The sequence below is a fragment of the Glandiceps talaboti genome, chromosome 16 (assembly GCF_964340395.1).
Source record: "Glandiceps talaboti chromosome 16, keGlaTala1.1, whole genome shotgun sequence".
NCBI lineage: Eukaryota > Metazoa > Hemichordata > Enteropneusta > Spengelidae > Glandiceps > Glandiceps talaboti.
The window spans coordinates 9,674,668-9,696,111 of NC_135564.1; the positions used below are offsets into that span (position 1 = coordinate 9,674,668).

The following is a 21,444-nucleotide window of genomic DNA, read 5'->3' on the forward strand; positions in this document are numbered from 1 at the left end:
TGGTCACGGAAATATTGAAAAATGTATGTGGTGTTTGTATTTATAGAATTACCTTACATACAAAAATTGCACTTATAGTTTCCAATGTACATGTACAACATACAAAGGCTGAGAACTCAAAATTAATAGTAGTCCCGGGCACACAGACTACTAAATATTGCATCTAGACTACCAAATTAGCAGTAGTCCAGGACACATAGACTACTAAACATTGCATCTAGACTACCGAATTAGCAGTAGTCCAGGCCACACAGACTTCTAAACATTCTAGCTAAGCTGTAGTCCTGGGCACATACAATGCTAAATGTTGTATGTTGACTGCTCGATCTGTTGTAAGGTGATAGTCAGTTAGAACAATGGAAATCAATAGAGAAAGTATCTTCAACAGTTCACCTGGCTAAATATGACTACCAAGCATAGATGAATTTAAGCCCTGGGCTAGATATAGCCTTTAACTGTGTCTGAATTGCCTTAACTGTAAGACCAAGTTAGTGATTACTACAAAAATGACTTATTTTTATACTATGTATTTGTTTCTTAGACTTTGACCCATCCTTTATAGGTGTTCTTGTCTCCGTCAACGTCGCATCACCTCTCACATGATGGAGTGTCCTCTTCTAAGATAGTGTTTGCTACTTTCACTGGACACCCTAGTAGCTGAAAGACCTAAATAAAAAATAAATTTAATCAAACCTAAGTAGTTTTTCCAATACTTGAACTTGACTTCATATTCCATCTTTAACCAGATAAACAATCCAACTTTAGTCAGTTAAAGGGGTTCATGTCTTGATTTTAATAATTTTTATCATTTTGGTAATTGTGGCTGCTTTTACGGTAAAATGTGCCTGGGGGACCTATTTCCCTTAATATCAAAGTTCTTAAAATCTAGGTATTTAGGGGTCTCAAAACTGACAAAGTGAGCGTAAAAGTGCTCAACGCGCAATTTGTTGAAAATGGCAAACTGAGCACAAAAGTGAGCATAAAAATACTCAATGCATACTTTATCAATTTGGGACCCTTACAAACCTGTAAAATCTCTCCATACTTTGCAGCATGAAGGCTTGTTCCTGGTTCTTCAGAAACAACACATGTAATCAGGGGGTGGGGGGTTGTCAGCTTGTTTTTAAAGATATAAGCAATCTTGTAATGTCCTAAACACTGTATTCAACAACCATGTTGGATTCTAAATGACATAATCTTGTGCCTATGTTTTTTTTTAATTTGGTGGGCATTGAACCCTTTTTCTTGATTTTTGACTGAGAATGGTTTTCAGCTTTTTTGAACAAAATAACAACAAAGTCAAAAAGATTTTGACTTCCAAGGCACATTCTACATTAACTGACAATAATGAAATCTATAGTGTGACTTCCAGCAAATATTCTCTCTTTATTTTTTTCTATCAGAAAATTGTTGACATTTTGGAGACCCCAAAAATTCAATATTCTTTTTACTTATGATGTATCAAATACTTCACTTTTGAATTCCAGAAAGGAAGGTTTGTACATATAGACACCTATTATACACAGCTTGCAAATAATGAAAGTGTGTGTTACAGTGATTATTATAACATGATCTCCGCCAACGTTTGCACTGTTCACTATAAACACAAATTAAACTGTGGCCATATGGATGGAAAATGGGTTTTCATTTTGGAATTGTGACAATTTTAATATGTGTTTTCAACTTGAAAATAGAATGTGAAGCAACACACATTTAAGTCGTCCATGGTTATAATTCTATTTATTACAAAAATTGAAAATGTGTATAAAAAAAAAATAAAAAAATAAAAAAAATCAGTTAGGTAAACAACACACATATTATAATTACTATGTCTGATGTTCAACCTGGTCATGATGTCTTTGTTGCTCCCCAATATACTGAAAGATCACTGTATAGGTTGATTAATTGTGTTTATTTGAGATTATCAGCCATTACTTTTATTTACACGATTTGTTTACAAATCACTTCCTGTACGTACAATAATGAACTTTTCACACACATTTTTTTGTGTTTATTGCTGCAATTAAGTGAGTTGACAAATATGGAATTGGTCTATGTAGTTTCACATTGTTTATCAAGTAGCAAAACATTTAAAAAGTTGTTTAATAAATGAAAAATCCTAAATTATAAAATAAATACCCATTTCTCATCCATATGGCCACTTTAACACAGCAGGCGGACTGTAACAATGCAAAATACTGTTATTGTTATTTACACATAACCAAATGCAATCATGGATGTGATGAAACCAATAGCATATTTCTGTGATACATTATAATCACTTACAGTGCACACATACTACATTTAATGAAATGGGAAAACCAAGTTGTTGTTTTTTTACATGAATTGAATGGATGCCGTTTGCTGAACAATGCTACCAACACTTTATACATGCATGTATAGACTCTCTCACAGTCCTCGGAGCTTCACATCGCGAAAAGTGTTTGTTTTGTATGTACCGATATCCACTGCATAATTGTACTTGAATATCCTTGTACTGTTTTGTGCAATGTTGTATGATACAGTTATCTGCACCAAAACTACTTAACCATTTCAAAAAAGGATCTTTTTTCCAAATTCATTTCTTGATTTTGGAAAAATTTTTTTACAAATAATTGACTTCAGAAGTAGTTATGTGTTTAGCAGCATTATATCAGCAAAATGGACTGAGAGGTAGAGTGAAAAATTTGTCACTGTGTGCACACCATGTTGTAGACTGTAAGATACGTCATGACATTTCGCCCTCACCTGCCTCCTCTGTTAGGGGTTGCCTGATGTTTGAGGGCGCCCCGCCATGGCGTATCTTACAGACTAACCACGTTGCCGTCAGTTTAATGTGGATCACAAACAATAATGAATATTTTAGTCTATACTGAGATGGTGACTGAAAGTGGAAACATTTAGTTTAATGATCAACAGCTGAATTACTCAATACATGCACAAACAAGCTGTCCACATTCTGTGCCAAGCTTTGTACACCACCACTGTCATTTCAACCATTCCAACAAACTACAACAAAGAACTTACATGTTATCTGAGAAAGGAAGGGGATAGACATAGGAATAAAAATATTGTCAGAGACAAAAACAGGAAGTTGAAACATTGGTTAAACAAAGTGGTAATATACACTACATATGGGGAGTCAATCACATCACTGACGTGTCTATGACTGAGTAACTTCAAAAAGAATCAATTTACAGGGATCATATATAGTAAACTCACTATGTTTCAAAACTTTGGATATTGAAATGAGATGAAATGTGTTGTACTAATGATACATTCTTGTACAATGGCTGATGGTTCTTATTACTTACTCACTAGCAATGTACTGGTTAGGGTGTTGTGTAATTATGTATCATGCGAGGGCATTGCATGAAAATATAGTTGCATATCTCCTCTGGTTGTATCTCAGAAGTGAATGGAAAGAGCCATTACACAACGTTAACTATATAAAGAAAATAGCCCCATCAGCACTGTAGTACAACTGACATACAGAAAATTGCACAGTTGGGAAATACCCATAATTAATGGATTCTTACTGGAATACATCTCTTGTCATCATCTCTTGAACTTTGAACTCTGAACTCTACTGGTCATATATGTTATCATGCCTCCAAATGGTATAACCTAGTTGGTTACCATACACATTTCAATACCCAATTGGGTGACTTGTTTTATTTCCTATATTCAAAGTTGATAACACTCATATCAGCATAGCATAAATAGTGCTGGCTCATTTCTGTGTGTGTGTCAATGTCTATAAATTGAAGTAATTTTGGTGTCAGTGTCAACCTTGTGAAAAATAGTTGGTGTTAAATGTTAGTTTTTATAAAGTGCTTTTCCACACTGTGTTCAAAATGCTTTACAATTATTACCCTGGTATAAACCTATAATGGTACAGTGGCCGTTTATACTTCCTCAACTCCCTGGGAAGCATACAATCTATTGCAGCCTCTGTGAGCACATAGGATTTAAGTACATTTGAATTCACATTGCAACCTCTAGTCTACCAGAAATACAGCTCAGTTGATTGGGGTACGGACATGGTTCAAATCTTACCCAAAGGCTTTTAACTATTTAGAAACAAACGGCAGAAACGGGGCTCAAACCTGCAATCTACAGAATCCAAGCCTACCACTCTAACCATTTGATCATCATGACTCCACAAAATGATATGGATAGTAGAAAAGAAACTCAACTTGTTGCTGGATAATGCCAGTTAGTACAACTTTGGGGTGCACTAACATATACAACCATCAAAGACAATAGTTGAAGTGATGACGACAAAAGAAATATACTCAGAATCCCTTGACGATTGAGGATGGAAAATACCTAACAAAAAAGTGTCAACATTGAATTTATCAATCTTGTTTCATCTTTCATGTAGTCATCAAAATATTAGCTTCAACATCCTGTATCTATGGTTCTACTGTAGTGTACTTACCGTCACTATCTGGAGTTGTTGGCGTCTCTTTCATCATACTACTATAGACGTTAAAAGCAACTAGCAGACAACAGAGAAGAATTGGTCCGATTAGAGCGCCCTCTAAGCCCACACAGTAAATACCACCAACTACAGCCAGACCTGTCAGATATGGATGACCACCACTGGAAACAAAATAAGATATGAAATCATGAATCATTTGCTACTTATTTTGTAAATCTTAATTTTAAGTACTGTAGCATTTTATAAGTCCACATAGGACACATTCATGAACAATGACATAACATAACATAACATAACATAACATAACATAACATAACAAGTAACTGAACTTTGAGCTAATGACAGAGTCTGGTAATCTTAGAAAATTGATGAATAATCAAGTTAAGCTTATAGACCTTTTAGAGATACAAAGTAATGTAAATGCAACAAAGTAATGAACTTACCCTGTTATATCAGCATAAATAGCAGTGTCAACAACATAAGTGGGTAGGAACTGACAGAAAATCAACAGAAATGCCAGTACACTTTCGCCTTGTACTAACAAATCTATAACACCTGGTACAGCTGCCCAGTATGTACCTAGGAATGGTACTGCACCCAGAAATGCTGCTAGGGCTAAAAACAATCAACAAATAACAGAGATAGATAGATAGATAGATTGTAAGTAAATGTAAAGCTGATATCCAAATGGGAAAAAAAAACAGCATTGGGTTAGGAATGTTATAGTACAGATTACACTTCATTTAGGTGCATTACTTGCTGTACGGTATATTCACAGATAGGTATGCTGTCTTTCTTTAAGGGTGTGTGTGTGTGTGTGTGTGTGTGTGTGTGTGTGTGTGTGTGTGTGTGTGATGACTAAGTGCATATACATCACAAAATATATTCCATAAAACATAGAAAATGTGGCAATAGTGAAGATAAAATACATTGTATCATACTAACCCCACATCCTACAACACACACCCTCACACTCAGTTAGAGATTGTCTTGTGCAGTATTGACATAAAAAACTTAAGTTGTGTACCACTTCAATACCACTGAATCAACATTGAGGTAGTTATGGTGTGTCACAACAACTATAATAATGTTGTTGTTATTGTCAGTCTTATAAAAATTAGATAACTGTCGTGACTCTTTATTCACAATAGACAGCTTAACCGCTGAGGATCATGTAGAAATGATCAAAAAACACATTTACATACCTGAGGGAATAAAGACAATTTTGACATCAAAAATGGTATGTGTCAGCCATGTGTATAGTCCATAGAATGCTGCCATCTTGATTGAAGCACCAAAGACACCCCTGGAGAACATAGAGCAAGAATCAACATAATTTATCGGGATTTGACACCTGACAATATTTGTGTAAGTAGATGTGGGTAGATGGAGTGTTTGTAAATCAGTCCAAATATGTCTGTATTATCATCATCAATCTACAGGCTATTGTCATCAATCTCTGTGTCGCTGTCATCAATCTCAGTGTTGCTGTCATCAGTGTCTTTGTTGCTGTTATCAATCTCTGTGTTGTAATCAAACTCTGTGATGTTGTCATCAATCTTTGTGTGTCATCATCAATCTCTGACTTGTTGTCATCAATCTGTGCTGTCGCAAATCTCTGTGTTATCGTCATCAAACTCTGGGATGATGTCATCAATCTGTGTGTTGTTGCCATCAATCCTTGTGAGTCATTATCAATCTCTGTGTAATCATCATCAAACTCTGTGTCGTTGTCACACTACAGACCTCAGACCACTCAAGAACATCACAGCAGCAATCAAACACTGCAACATTGTTTTTTTGTTTTCTCTCAACTGAATATTCTAGTTGATTGATTCAGTATGTTGACATCAAACAGCCAATGCATAAAACTCTGTTCATTTCAAAACACTGATTACTTTTAAATAAGGAACTTGCAATCCAGACTGAATATGCTCAGACGCAAAGGATTATCTGTGGTTATCGTAATACCTAATCTGGAGCTACCGATAAAATAAACCTCCCACAATGTCAGGGTAACTATGAATTGATTATCTGTGGTTACAAACAACGTAACATTATTGTTTACAATGCTAATTGATTAGTATTTATTATCACATTTCCCATGATGCAACATTCAAAATGGCGTGTTTGCAAGTTCCCTATTACTACTGACAGTGCACATACCTGATGGCTTCTTCCACTGCCAGTCCTAATTTATTTGGTCCAGCGCCCCCTATTGACGGAGTCAGACTAGCAAACCACTGAGCTGGTTTGTACTGTTCTCCACTAAAACTCAGCAGATAAAACAGCGTAGTGATAAACACAATCTGTATACACAAAAAAATATTGAATGAATCAAACAGTAAATTGAGTCTCACGAAATGTACAAGTATTTGCAAGAATTTTGAGTCATAGAAGTGTCAAAAGCTATAATTATTAATTATGGATACGGAAATTTATCTCTTTTTATTTTCCACCCAAAACATTACTCCCTGTGATGTCTCGGTGTCTGTCTCTTTATTATAGCAAACACTTTGTATATCAACTAAATTGCATCAGATTACCCTGCAATTTCAAAATCTGCCTACAATGGATAAAACTCATCCTAAAGCAAACAATATTTCTAAAATTTGACCCCTTAATTCCACCCACTTCTATTTTAGTGAAATTTTGATAAATGAGTCACGTTATAATGTTATGTTCTGTTCTGTTATATATGTTATGTCATGTATATATTATGTTGTTCTGTTATATATACCATGTTATGTTATGTTGTTATGCTATGTTCTGTTATGTTATAATAACATGTAATGTTACATTATGTTATAACAGTATGGTATGGTACTGGTGTAGTGGGGTGTGGTGTGGTGTGGTGTGGTGTGGTGTGGTGTGGTGTGGTGCGGTATGGTATGGTATGGTATGGTATGGTATGGTATGGTATGGTATGGTATGGTATGGAATGGAATGGTATGGTATGGTATGGCATGGTGTGGTGTGGTGTGGTATGGCATGGCGTGGTATGGTATGGTATGGCATGGCGTGGTATGGTATGGTATGGTGTGGTGTGGTGTGGTGTGGTGTGGTATGGTATGGTATGGTATGGAATGGTATTGTATGGTATGATATGGTATGGTATGGTATGGGTATGGTGTGGTATGGTGTGGTGTGGTGTGGTGTGGTGTGGGGTGGGGTGGGGTGGTGTGGCTTGGCGTGGCGTGGCGTGGTGTGGTGTGGTATGGTATGGTATGGTATGGAATGGTATGGTATGGTATGGAATGGTATGGTATGGTATGGAATGGTATGGTATGGTATGGTATGGAATGGTATTGTATGGTATGGAATGGTATGGTATGGTATGGAATGGTATGGTATGGTATGGAATGGTATGGTATGGTATTTTATGTTCTTACCATTGAGACAAAGAAGTTAAACAGTGCTGTACCACCTCCAAGTAGTAAAGATAGCGTTGTCGTGACAACAGTCAGCGCTAAGTTGATATTTCCTTTGAGAACTATCCATACAGAATCTAGTACCTACAAAATGACATTTTAAATGTGTTGATGAAGACATGACAGTACATCTTTCACTGCAGGTGTCCATCCTACAATGACGTTATTCTTCCATTAAAGCTAAACGAGCTGCAACTAGAGAGTTTATCACACTAGTTTGTTAGATATAGTGACTTACTAGTAATATCATACACCCTGAACAGTATTGAATCATCTGTGGGTGAATATACTTGTGCAGCTGTACACACAATATGGTATAATAAATCCAATGAAATTGATTTTTGGGTCCACATCCAAAAGAAATGTGTCTCTAATGTGATCATGATTTTGAACTGTTGCTGTATAAAATAATAGCTCATTTATTAGGCTTAAAGATTGGCACATGAGTAGCGTGTGAAAATCCCTCTGCGCATACAAAATTTCATTTCAAAACTTGCATGGGGAGGTGCGATGGATCTTGGAACAGCAATTACATATTGGTCATAGGTGAAGAATTCTGATCTTCAGCTGTACTTACTGATAGCAGTGTCCCTATGTTGTCTCTTATCACACTTATAAGGTTGGTCACTTGGCTTTCTAGGCCCTCTATCTTACTAAAACTAGTGTACAAGGAATTCCATGGACTAAACACAGATCCAAGCTTCACATTGGTCTGGGTTGAAATATTCTGCGAAAAATACACAAAATCAAAAATAATGGCAATTTTCATGCAGTGGGCACAAACACAAAACAATGCACAGAAACACATGCATTCTTCGAACTTGAACAAATAAATCTAACCAGAACTGGTGTCAAAAACGTTTTTAAAAAATAAACTCCTGAAATGATAAATATTACATGTATTGCATGAAATGTGATAATTCTCAATCTTATCTTTGCGCTATGGATCACTGTACATGAAGGAGCATTCCATTTGGTTTGGTATAGTGTGAATAATAATGCCTGCATTGAAGCCAAGTCCTCAATATGGTTACAAATCATATGCTTGTTGAATGATTTACAACCATTGCCACTGTTCTTTAGAGATGCCTGTGATCAGAATGTTGTTTATTCATGGTAGACATTCAAAACTGGATTTGAAGGTGCAAAGAAAGTCTGCTAGGTACTTATCACGCTAATTTTTCACAAAAACAGTCACAGCAAGATATAAAAAGACGTTCAAATTGGCCTTTCCAAAATTTGCCATGGTGGTGCTCTACTTCCTGTCTGTGTGTACCTTTGGGGATATACATGGTATAGGTTATTCGGTTAATCATAGAACACTGCTGCTTTTCTCAATGTCTAAACAATACAAAAACATCCCATCATACACTTCTACAGAATATCAAGGGACAAGACACTTAAGAAATGGTACTATGTGCTGATGATACCCCTAATTTGAGCGAGGGCGCTGTATTCTCAATTTCATGTTTGCACTCTGGAATGGTCTATTGCAGCCATCTCTAAATAGCGGTAACAATGGTAGTAATAATGATAAATTTACAACTTGAGCATCAATATAGGTTGTTTTTTTTTAATTTGGATTACTGCAGCATTTGATGATGTACATAACAACTAATTCTAACTCACTATCATTTGAAACAATCCACTCAAACAAATTCACCATTAACATTTTACTGTCAATTAATTCAAACTCTATTTGACAAATGGTTTTTACCTTTTTAACCCACTCCTCATAGACTCTGTCCCAGACTGTCAGAATCTCTTTCTGTATTTCCGTTTTATCCACTTCCATGCCACTGAGGGCGCTGTTCAGCTGGAGGAAAAAAATTGAAAATTATAGTCCCTCCTGTCTTGTTTACAACTATACGTGTACATTAGTATTATATACAACTACCTATAGTTTCATTTTTTCTTTTTTTTTTCAAATGCAGTCATTTTTGAAAACTATATGGGCATTTTAACTGGTTCTTTTGTAGTTAAAATGGGCAGGTGTTGAATACTAGTATAGTGTAAAGCCACAGCAAAAGTTTTAGCTTAACTTTCCTAAATCTGTTGAAATGTATTTTCAGTGTAAACTCAATATTATACCAGTAATCTGTGAAGAACAAAACTGTAGCATTGGCTTTGGCTGAACACACTCGTAGCTACAATCAGAACATAGGCTGGGACTCTCTTTCCATTATTGATACATCCCCCACATGATTTCCCGAGGAAGATCAGGGAGGCTATCAACATCAGAACATCAACAGAGACAGGGACATTGAACTACCTAAGATCTACAATAGGCAGATCATACTGCCACCTAGTGGTCAGCTATAGTTGTGCAATGTCATTCTGATAAGGATCGGCGACCAAGTCAGATCGAAAGCTCAAGGCTAAAAACTTTGAACTGTTTGAATGTGCGTTATAACCTTTGTAAACCAATCAATATTATAATTCATAAAAGTTATGCCCTTATAAGGGCAACTGTTCCCAAAAGCCTCTTCCGTTGATATGCCAAAATAAACTGAACCCACAATGTGTTGAAATTGTTGAAACCCCAATGTGCTGAAATTGTTGTTGTGCACTATGTTGATGGGGGTTTCTTTGAAATTAACTATTGGCTATCAAAATTATATTTTACCTTGGAAGCAATCCATTCTCGACCATACAGATAGGCGTTATTCAGTGTCGAATCTACAACTTTTTGCATGTCAACAGACTCAGGAAACCATCTGGAAAGAAAGACAATTTTAAAGTTGAAAACAAGTAGTGACTTTTCTAATATTGATGGTATTTTATGGCTCAATGACAGCAATGAATATATGAGGAAAATAATTGTAAATCCAATTGATACAATCATGCATTGTTATGTGTAAGATGATGGCATATAAATTACAAGAACGAATATTCATTAAATCTGGGATCATCTTTACAAATGAAAATTTCTACTCACGGTCAAAAAATTTTTTGGAAGCAAATCCGAAATTTTGACCAACCTTTCATCAGAATCATCAGGGGTAAATTGCAATTTGTAGTACACCCCTGATGAGATGTCAGTGAAAATTTATAATAAGTTTTTAAGACCTACTTGATCAAATCTGGTTGGTTGGCGATGGTAGAGTTCAACAGATTACTGCTAACCATAATAAGCTGCATACTTTCAGCCTGTACCTGTAAACGAGAGAGAGAGAGAGAGAGAGAGAGAGAGAGAGAGAGAGAGAGAGAGAGAGAGAGAGAGAGAGAGAGAGAGAGAGAGAGAGAGAGAGAGAGAGAGAGAGAGAGAGAGAGAGAGAGAGAGAGAGAGAGAGAGAGAGAGAGAGAGAGAGAGAGAGAGAGAGAGAGAGAGAGAGAGAGAGAGAGAGAGAGAGAGAGAGAGAGAGAGAGAGAGTATCAAAATACTTGTGATACATGTACAAAATTGCTATATTTGAGTACAAAAAAGGGTTCACTCTGTGACTAGTTTTGGACCTTCGCAGACTTTTTTAAGGATATCAAATATTTGATCACTATAATTCTTCAAAATAAGTGTTCTTGGAGTAGTGTCAAAATGAATGAAACGAATGAATGAATCGCAAACTATTCAATTCTGAGCAGGGGCATGAGGCAACAATTCTGGTGAAACCCGAAAATGATAATGATGTGATACAGGTGACAAAGGCCCAAGTTAGCTATGAGTCTCATTTACATATTTATTTCTTTATTCAAAGTATATTTTAATAAACTCATTATACACACATATTTGTTATTTTGGGTATGAGGCCAGAAATGATTCGTACGTATGTATTTGTACACTTTCTGGAAACATTTTTAATAATCGCAGAAAAAGTTTATATAAATATGGAAGACTCTAAAATAGAATAAAGGAAAAGAAAGTATAAGGATAGATTTAGTCTGTAAATGCTTTAATGGAACATGATCAATCATGGTGCAAAATCGACGCTTAGTTCTCTCGCGACAGCTGACGCGCTGTTTGCCATGCTCGAGCTCCGAACACATGCCTTGCTTAAACTTGTAATACAGAGGGGTAGGACACGACATCGAATAAACCAATCAGGACGCATCAATTCGAACATGTGACCCATGAATTTTCGCTCGAAGCTCGAAACCACCTGCTGCCCTCTTGTGGTGAGATATATATTTCGCATGTTGCAGTACATTGTGGCGTTTGCGGGACAGTAAAACAGATTACTGAAACAGCATATTATATGAACTGAAGCTCCGAAACGGTGCGTCTTTTGCGAGGGATATAAACAAAAACAAAATTGATAATATCTTGGTTTAATCAATATTTGGTGCCGTAGAGTTGCGGTAGGCTCGAACACACAGTCGATTCCGGTCTATATTATTTTCATAAAATTACGTAAAAATAATCATTAAACATTAGTCGTCATATCTGTGTCTCTTCAAAATATACCTTTGAATGAAAGAGAAAACGTAACAACATCATTTGACTGCGTAAACAAATACTCGTAAGTTTGCCCGAAACAGAAAGAGTCCGTGAACGAGGGCGATGTGGTTTCAAGCTTACGACGAAAAAGAACACCACAGTGTCCTACCCCTCCTGTTTTAGCAAATGAGCAAATTGAGCATATTGAGCAAATGTTGAGCGCGTGGAGGTTGAATTTTCAAATTCCAAGATTCGAATCATTCGATCTTGCGATCGCGCGACAAGACAGAGAAATAAATTATACGGCCGTTGGGTGCGCTATTCAATAGGTACACTCCGCAGCCTAGCAGCGTCCGGCGTCCCGTACATTCTATTTGTATTCCAGTGCAATTCGATCGAGTTAAATATATGTGTTTCTCTGTGTATTATAATTAGATATTAATTAGCGATTCGGGATACTGAAATAATGATAAACAAGAACTTGACGAAACTTGTTGATGTTCTCTATATTCACGTTATTCAATATTGTTATAGACACCAGAATTGTTGCCTCATGCCCTTGTTCTGACGTGACTTACTTGCATTGCTAGTAGGAAGCTGACACATATAGTAGTAACCAATAGTAGTAGAATAATAAAAATAGTAATAATCTTGTCCAGGGAATCTTCAATAACTGAAATAAACTGAGAAAACAAACACCATATTTGAAGAAGAAAAAAAATAGCACCAATGGTGTTGTAGCACACCTAAGTTAATACATGCCATAGATTATCAACATTTTTGTATTTTTTCAAATTTTAAAAGCACTTCAATCAGCTTGCAGTAACTTGACCACAAGTGTTCACTGAACACATAGCCCAGTGTTTAAATTTACTAATTCATCCATTAAACTATCGTGACGGTCACAAAATAAAGTGATGCACACATTGAACTACTGTGTCTGACAGTTATGCCAAGTTTGGTTGAAACCAGTCCATGCATATCAAATGTGTATATGATTTACATTTACATTTACCCATAGTTTATAAAAATATCTTTATTTTCCTGGCGTGGTGTTCCCCTTTCAGTACAGATGCCCTAATCAGTTTATCAGGGATAATGTTGAAAGGAAGTGAACATTTACTTACCTTAGCGTCTCCCCTTTGAAGCAGTCTACCAAGTCCTTTGATCGGTTTTGGCATCAACACTTGTTCTCTGCGTCCAACAACCTCACTCACATGTTTCCAGCAAGTCTTCATTTTACATCCCGTTAGATGCCATAGATTCAGATATTGGGCACCTTTCTTTAACAACCAGAAAATGAAGAGTAGAGGCAGTAATTGTACGATCCAAATATGCATCCACAAACGTACCAAAACACAGGCCCAAATCAAAGCGATGAAATAACGATCGCTAAGCTTCTTTCCTTTCTTCCTCTTCGTTTTTTTCCAGCTTAGTGTTCGTCGTGGTGTTTCCAGATGCTCCTTTGCTCTCGTTGAATCAGTTTGTGTCTCAGGCACGTTTTCTAGTTTCTCAACCTCAATGTGTTGCTCTGGTTCAGGTTCTGTTGTCAAGGTAACAGGTGATGACTCTCGGCTATCATCTTCCTCTGTTTCCTGGCTACTGTTGGGATTACTGGATGGGGATGCATCACCTGGTCCACTAAATAGAGAACTAGACGCATTTGTAACAGTCTTCTTAATAAACTTCCAACTTGAACCTGGAAAAAATTAAAGGAAATGATGATACTGAAAAAAAACATGAAAATGAATTTTTAAACTAAAAGTCAGCAGGGTCTGAGTACAGTATGAAATATTCATATTAAAGTGAAGAACTGACAACACAACGGATTTCCGTGGTGATTAAGCTTTTTTGATGTCTCTACTCAGAATGACAAGTAGCACCTGTTTTACCATAAATCACGCCCCAAAAAACACAGAAATATGGCTGCCTTTACTCACTCACACCACTAACTCACCTAAGATACTATCCTGTTGATTAGCTTCTTTCATATCGGATACCACTCCTGTGATGAGTAGAGCCACTACAAGAACGAATATAAAGACTCTGTAGTCGCCAGCGATGGTAACAAGATGAAACAAGAGCGCAATCCATACTGGTAATGAGAGAGCTCGTAATATAGGTTCTGATGCTGGGTTCCACCAAAATATAACAGTAAGAAGATATGCTATTACCAGTGTCCAAACCTGTCAAGAAATAAGACATCCAAAAATTTGGGTAGTTATAATTACAGTAGAAATGATGTTGGCTTAGTGTTTCACTCATGGGACATGATGTTTTCAACACGTATATCCAAAAATTTGGTTAGTTATAATTACAGTAGAAATTATATTGCCTTAGTGTTGCACTCATGGGACATGATGTTTTCAACACGTGTATCAACCCCTAAACTAATATAACAACAACAGATCTAGAGACACAACACACACAGCAGTATCCATTACCCAATCATATTGAAAAGTGATAAGTATACATGTAGCTGATTTTTTACACTGTAATTATCAACTTCTACATGTACATATTGTACATCTATACATGGGAATTTTGATAGTTTCCATATATATTCACAAACACACAATTTGCACACACACAGACACAGACACACAAACACACGCGCACACACACACACACACAGTGACACACACACACACACACACACACACACACACACACACATACACACACACATATATATACACACACACACACACACACACACACACACACACACACACAGATGTCTTGGCAACAGCACTCATGGATCGTAAAAGTTCAGTTGCTGAAATTGAAGGGTAGAAAACAACATACATTGTGTATCTACATCTACATCAACATCGTGAAAATTAATATTACAATGACACATACTATTCTCGCTATGGTTTTAACACTTTTTACCAACATTCGGTGAACGTGAAATAAATTTTATCTGACTTCACCGTCAAACATACATTGTACATGTATCCTCACCACATCTACACAAACAATTAACTGTGTTTATATTCTAATCACTGGTTATTATTTTACTGTGTGTGTGATGACATGCATGGGTTATACATTTGTACATTTGTATTTCAGACACCTGAGCCCATGATGCAGCCCACAATGTACATGTACATGAAGACAGGCTCTAGTCTTGATTTTAGTAGGCCATTAAAATCATTCTTAATTTATGATGAACCATTGTTGGACAATAATGCTCAGATTTGGGATACATTTTTGCTTCAAGTATTTTGTTCTTCTCTTTTGGAGCGGGACATGACAACAACAAAATATTCACGATTGTTAATGCTTATTACTTCCAGATTATAAATACTCATGAATATTCATTGTTCATGTGATACATATGCATATCTGCTAATTCCCATAAGGCAATTCTGGACCACTGTTAGGACAATCAATATGATGTTTTAGTTACCATCAATCCAGAGTGACAACAGAGTTTCCATTATGCAGCTTGATGTTTTCTCTCTCATACAAGGTTTTTTTTTGAAATTACATAAAGCAAAAAACAGACACTGAGAGCGTGCTAGCATATAATATGATACATTTTATCTCACTGTGAACACAAATCAACATCACTGATGGATGAAACAAGGAAGATTGAAACACAAAATTTGTATTTACAGTGAAATAAAATGTAATATGTCATTTCTGTGGCACACTGTCAGTGCCTGTAGTTTGGTAGTGTAATTTGTTACAATAAACATTGTGCCATATGTAAAAAAAACATAGTGCCACTTAATTGTAACTCTATAGTCACTCTGGTTTGTTAGTAATTTTCACAAATATGTGGCTGGCATGTACATGTAAACATGACACACAAAACATGACTTATTTTATTTTGTCTTTTCCGATCCTAACAGATGATGAAAATAGTCTATTTAGGACGTCTGAATATAATATTCACTATAAATATGACAGTACATGTATACTGGTATGTACTCAAATATGTACAACAATGTATGAATATTATGTATATGTACCCACACACAAATAAGTTGGTGTTTTTTTCCCTGAGAGTTTTTATTGATGACTTTTTGGCCTACGGGTATATTGCCATGTTTGTTTACCGTATATTTAATATGGCAGGATTAGTGTAGTATGAGCCTGTCTTTATAGTATTATCTGAAATATGTTGAAATTGAATCGAGCTATAACTTAAGCACTCATCTCTCACAGAAATTGCAATTGGAAAATGGACATGTTGACAGAGGGATGCGTCATCCGACCAAAGACTAATAACATTTCTCTGCTAATTTCTTCAAACATTTATGTAAATATAAACATATCAATCACACATTTTTCTATAACAAATATCTAAATATAGAAAAAAAAATTAATTATTAAATTACCATTTTATGCATCATTTTTTTAAATTGTATGTTGAAACTGATACTGAAAATAACATGATGGATGCATGGACACAGTTCAAGGTTAAACACAACTGCCAAGTTCAAAGATCCATTGCACATTTGCTACACAGAGAAGTTATACTAGTATTTATACTAACAACATGGGTACATGTATTAATTTTATTACTGTCATTTGATATCTGAAAGAATTACTCATATGCTACAATGTGTGAAAAAACACTGATTCATTTGTTTTAAGGCTGGAGACAAGTTTCATGCAAAGACAATGTAATTAGTGTTGGTAACTTAGACCTACAAAAAAAAATACAGTTTGGTTCTGGTTACCCGACCCCACCTAGTTTTTCACTGCCAAACCTAAACATTCTTTTATCTATTTGAGAAAAAAATAATTGGAACAACACAATTTTTTTATAGACTTTATCAAAGTACAAAATGTACATGTACATACACTACAGGAGCCCTGAATCCCAAACTACATTTTGTATGTTTACTGATAAAATGTAACGATCACCTCCCACTATTACTGATAAATTATAACTTCAACAGACAAAACAAACTGATAAAACATTGGCAAAAACCTACATCAACGACACTTGCTGGTTTTTTTTATTAATAGTATTGTTGTTTTTACATAATTTTGTCTTTACATGAAGTCTGTCCTTGGCATACTTCATTCAAGGAAACACACTGGTGTTTTTTCTTGGGTTGTATTTCAATACATATGGCGCATTCACAGTATGAAGTGTGGATGGACATTGTAGAAATATTATCTGCTAGCTAGAAATAGAAGTAACATGCCACTGTGTAATTGCTAGACCACATGTTGAAATGGATTTAATGTACATTGAACATATATAAATCATCATTACACATAGTTGAGCAAATTGTTTTATAGGCATGTGACAGGGTTAAAGATTGATGTCCAGACTTTATAGCCTTCACCCTAGACTTTTATTTTTTTAAACACAACTATGGTCTTTTGTGTGAAATGATAACCTGAGTGTGTGATTGCGAAACAGTCACGGTGTGTGGACTTAAGCAATCATGCATGGACTTACGCGATCCTAGAAACCGGTGTTATTTTACCCCTTATTATCAGCCAAATATGTCAATATTATCATTCCATATTTTAATATATTCTGAAACATATCTCAGGTTACAAGTGTCTGTGGGCTAGTGTCTTGATAAGCCACATATGGTCCATACCCTCAAGTTAAAGGAAAGAACATATGGTACAAAAATAATGTCCATCTATTTGTGTCCATCACAAGTCAAATTGTCAAAAAACATATTTGATTAAGCAAACAAATAACAATTGCGTGTTTCCAATAACATGGCCCCGGAAAATAGGGTAGGTAGGTAGGTCAGTTGGGATTTCATCTACATCTTTTTTATTTGTTTTTGTTTTTGAAAAATATTGCTTACACCCAAAAACAAAAAAATGTTCGTTAGAATACCCCTTCTGTGCTAGTTTTTGAGATACAATGTACATGTACAGACACTGCTGGGGAAAGAAAACAGACATGTACATGTATGAAGGTCAAGAATTTCTTGTCTTTTTGTTTGAATTTTTTTTAATGTGTAGGGTCAGGCTTACACTACAGTCGGCCAGGTAACCAATTTTTTTTTTTTTTTTTTTTGCCGTAATTTGGTTGTCAGTATAATTATCATATTTGCCAAATTTTTGTAGATCCTTCACTATACGTCATTTTTCTACAAATACCAATGAAATATTATTATTATAACTATCATTTAAATTTGTCAATACAAATAAATTATAGGGTCTTATCACATTTCTAACCTTACCTTACCTTACCTTACCCTAACTCCCTATTTTCATAAACAATTTTATCATACTGCAGATGAAATAATGTGGGAATTTTTTTAAGGAAACTCAAGTCCCATTCAAAATGATATTGAATAGAAAAAGAGAGAATACAATAGACCACCTGTGTTATAAACTGGAGAGACGCTATTTAGCATTCTAATGCCCTGAAAATGGTTCAAAAATTCTAAAATGCACTCAGTGAGTCATAGAATGTACAAATTTTTAAGAAGGTCATATTTTTAAAAACAATAATATTATCATGCCATGACTCATGATATAAAACTATATCCAATGAACATGGTATACACACACACTTGACCTTTCAATGTAATATACATGTATTGTCAAAATAAAATATGTTGAAATATTATTTTATATTGCATCATGGATGTACAATGTAGAAGACTGTCCTTCTAACTTTCTACCCTCCATGATCGCATGACATTTTTTTAATATAGATGTTTGCAGCTTTTTCTATTCAACATCATTTTGAATGGGAATTTAGTGGAAATATTATATGAAAAGGAAAGCTATCATTGCATCGACTATGTACTGTACAACCTGTTTCATTTGAAGGTACCATGAACACCTCCCGGGAGACACCTACATAATAATGTTATTGGTTTTTATATAGTGTTTTCCCACACTGTGCTCAAAGCGCTTTACAATTCTTACCCCTGGCATTGATCTATAGCAGCACATGTCCCTGGGGAACATCAAATCCTACATGCATGTTGTAGCTTTGCCATTTAACAATATATGTGTAGGTTTGCAGTGTCCTTGCACATTTGTACCAGATGTTTCAACCTTGTTTTACTGTATATATACTTTTGTGCAGCCTTGCATGTTAACATGTAAAAACATGTAGTATCACTTGCTATATGGCTTGGGAACTACATGGTGTACATATACTAAGACAACAGATGGGACAAATCTCATCATCGCAAACCACAGCCTACAATGTATATTACGGCACCGTCCAAAACGCACCTATTTTCAGTGTCGCACAGAAGAAATAACAGCTCTGGTTTGTGAGAATGGACAAATCTGGTCAACTTCCATAGCTTTACCCTTTATATTATATTTGTACATGATGTACTAGTATGTGCATACACAATGTACCTTGTTGTACCATAATTTTGGTAAGGTACATCTACATGTGTTTATGTACCTCAGTTTAAAAAAAAAAGTGAACTATATAAGAGGTACATATACATAGTCACCAATCGATCATAAATTATTTATATTGTGCTACATGTAGGCTCCAAAACTTCAGAGGAACCATATACTCCTGTTCTAATGCAACAAAAATGGTTCAAAAATTCCAAAATGCACTCATTCAGTCATACAATGTACAAATTGTAAGGAAGATCATATTAAAAAAAAAATAATATTATCAGGCATCATATACCATGACTCATGATTTAAAACTATATCCAATGAACATGGTATATACACACACACTTGACTTTTTAATCGTAATACATTGTACATGTATATTGTCAAAATAAAATATGTTGAAATGTTATTTGATATTGCATCATGGGGGTAGAAGACTGTCCTTCTACCCTTCTCCTCCATGATCACATGACATTTTTTTATATAGATGTTTGCAGTCCGAGTAAGTCGATACTTGACTCTGACAATGCCCCATTTCTTTATCCAGAGAAAATGAAAGCTATATAAATACCATCAGATTTGAGTCCTGACACAATTTGAGAGCACGACTAATTTTGTTACAATTGCCATGATGATGTATACGTACATGTACCACAATGTTGACAGCAAGAATTTTAATTCATACACAAGTTCTCTTCTTCCACTTTTGATTGAGAAACAGATACATGTATGTTTCGAACAAATCACTTGTCCTTCTTTCACACCTGAATTTACATAATACTGAAGCACAGACAACGAACTTCCTTGTCTGTGATTACATGAAGCTAACCATTTCACACCTCTAGGCTCAAGTTATTCAACACCTCCAACAAATTTGGATCATTCTGTCAGATACAGTTACATGTAGACACTGAAGAAGGACAAATGATTTGTTCAAAACATGTCTGTTTCTCAATCAAAAATAGAAGAAGTGAACTTGTGTATGAATTTGAGTGCTTCCATGATGAATATTTTATTATAGTATTTATGAGAATTTTCATAGTTTCAATTTTATCATTTAGTTTTAGGTGATTGATCTTACCATGGATGTATTAGAGAGATCCTAATACATCCATGATCTTACCCACAATGTCCATTAACCATGTGTGTCAATAACGTATTAAATTTACTCACCCAGATAGCACTGAAATATCCCAATACTTCATACAGGAAAAATGCGAACCATTCCAAGAAACGATACACCGTGTCCATGAAGTAACACAGTAAAAAGCAAACAGGTAGTCCGATTGCTACACCCGTAAGTATTTTTGTTCTTCGAGAAATAAACTCTCCAAGTGAGTCAGACGTCCAGTCAAGAAACTTGATCGGGATTGTGATCGTTCCGACTACCATTGGGGTACCTGAATCGCGTAAACCTCTCAACCATTCTCGCACAAATTTGGACAGTCGATACTTGAATGGATACAAAACTGTTCCACACAGCACAGCCCATAGGAGCGGTCTCAGAAATGCTTCTAGCACAAAATATACAGAAATGGCCGCTCCACATGAAAACAGTACGAATAACAAGGCGGCTACATTGTAAAATGCATGCTTTAACGCCTTCTCATGGCCATGTGGTACGAAGTTAAATACATCTTTGATGGTCGACCTCGGCTCCCTCCCCACGTTCTCCATACCGCTGGTCGCCATCTTGAAAACCCTCTACACGGAACAAGATTACGTATGGTAAAGTCAAAACGAGGCAACGGGATTCCCTTGTTTGTTTTAGGCCATCCTTTGCCAGTCAACTCAGTGGTCATTGAACGCTCAAGCGGAAGGTCTATGCTCAAACTCAATGATATGCAGATAAAGATATTGCCCCAATTTTGAAT

At 35.7% G+C, this 21,444-nt stretch overlaps 1 protein-coding gene across 1 annotated transcript; it reads right to left on the reverse strand.

Annotated features, from left to right (window-relative positions):
• Positions 1 to 436: 436 nt before the first annotated feature.
• On the reverse strand, positions 437 to 21,262 carry LOC144447766 (transmembrane protein 245-like). The gene is made up of 14 exons (XM_078137848.1): positions 20,744 to 21,262; positions 14,208 to 14,436; positions 13,378 to 13,949; positions 12,829 to 12,933; positions 10,952 to 11,034; positions 10,505 to 10,595; positions 9,596 to 9,694; positions 8,456 to 8,605; positions 7,840 to 7,962; positions 6,614 to 6,756; positions 5,653 to 5,753; positions 4,891 to 5,062; positions 4,445 to 4,608; positions 437 to 666 (listed from the first exon to the last, which is right to left on the reverse strand). Exons 1-14 carry the CDS (start codon positions 21,260 to 21,262, stop codon positions 596 to 598), a joined length of 2,622 nt encoding a protein of 873 aa, XP_077993974.1. The 3' UTR covers positions 437 to 595.
• Between the last annotated feature and the right edge of the window lie 182 nt (positions 21,263 to 21,444).

Coding starts and splice junctions, on each gene's coding strand:
- LOC144447766 (XM_078137848.1), bottom strand. CDS start 21,262: ATGGCGACCAGCGGTATGGAGAACGTGGGGAGGGAGCCGAGGTCGACC. Junction 8,606..9,595: donor ATGAGGAGTGGGTTAAAAAG/GTAAAAACCATT, acceptor TATTTTTCGCAG/AATATTTCAACCCAGACCAA. Junction 6,757..7,839: donor TTAACTTCTTTGTCTCAATG/GTAAGAACATAA, acceptor TTGTGTATACAG/ATTGTGTTTATCACTACGCT.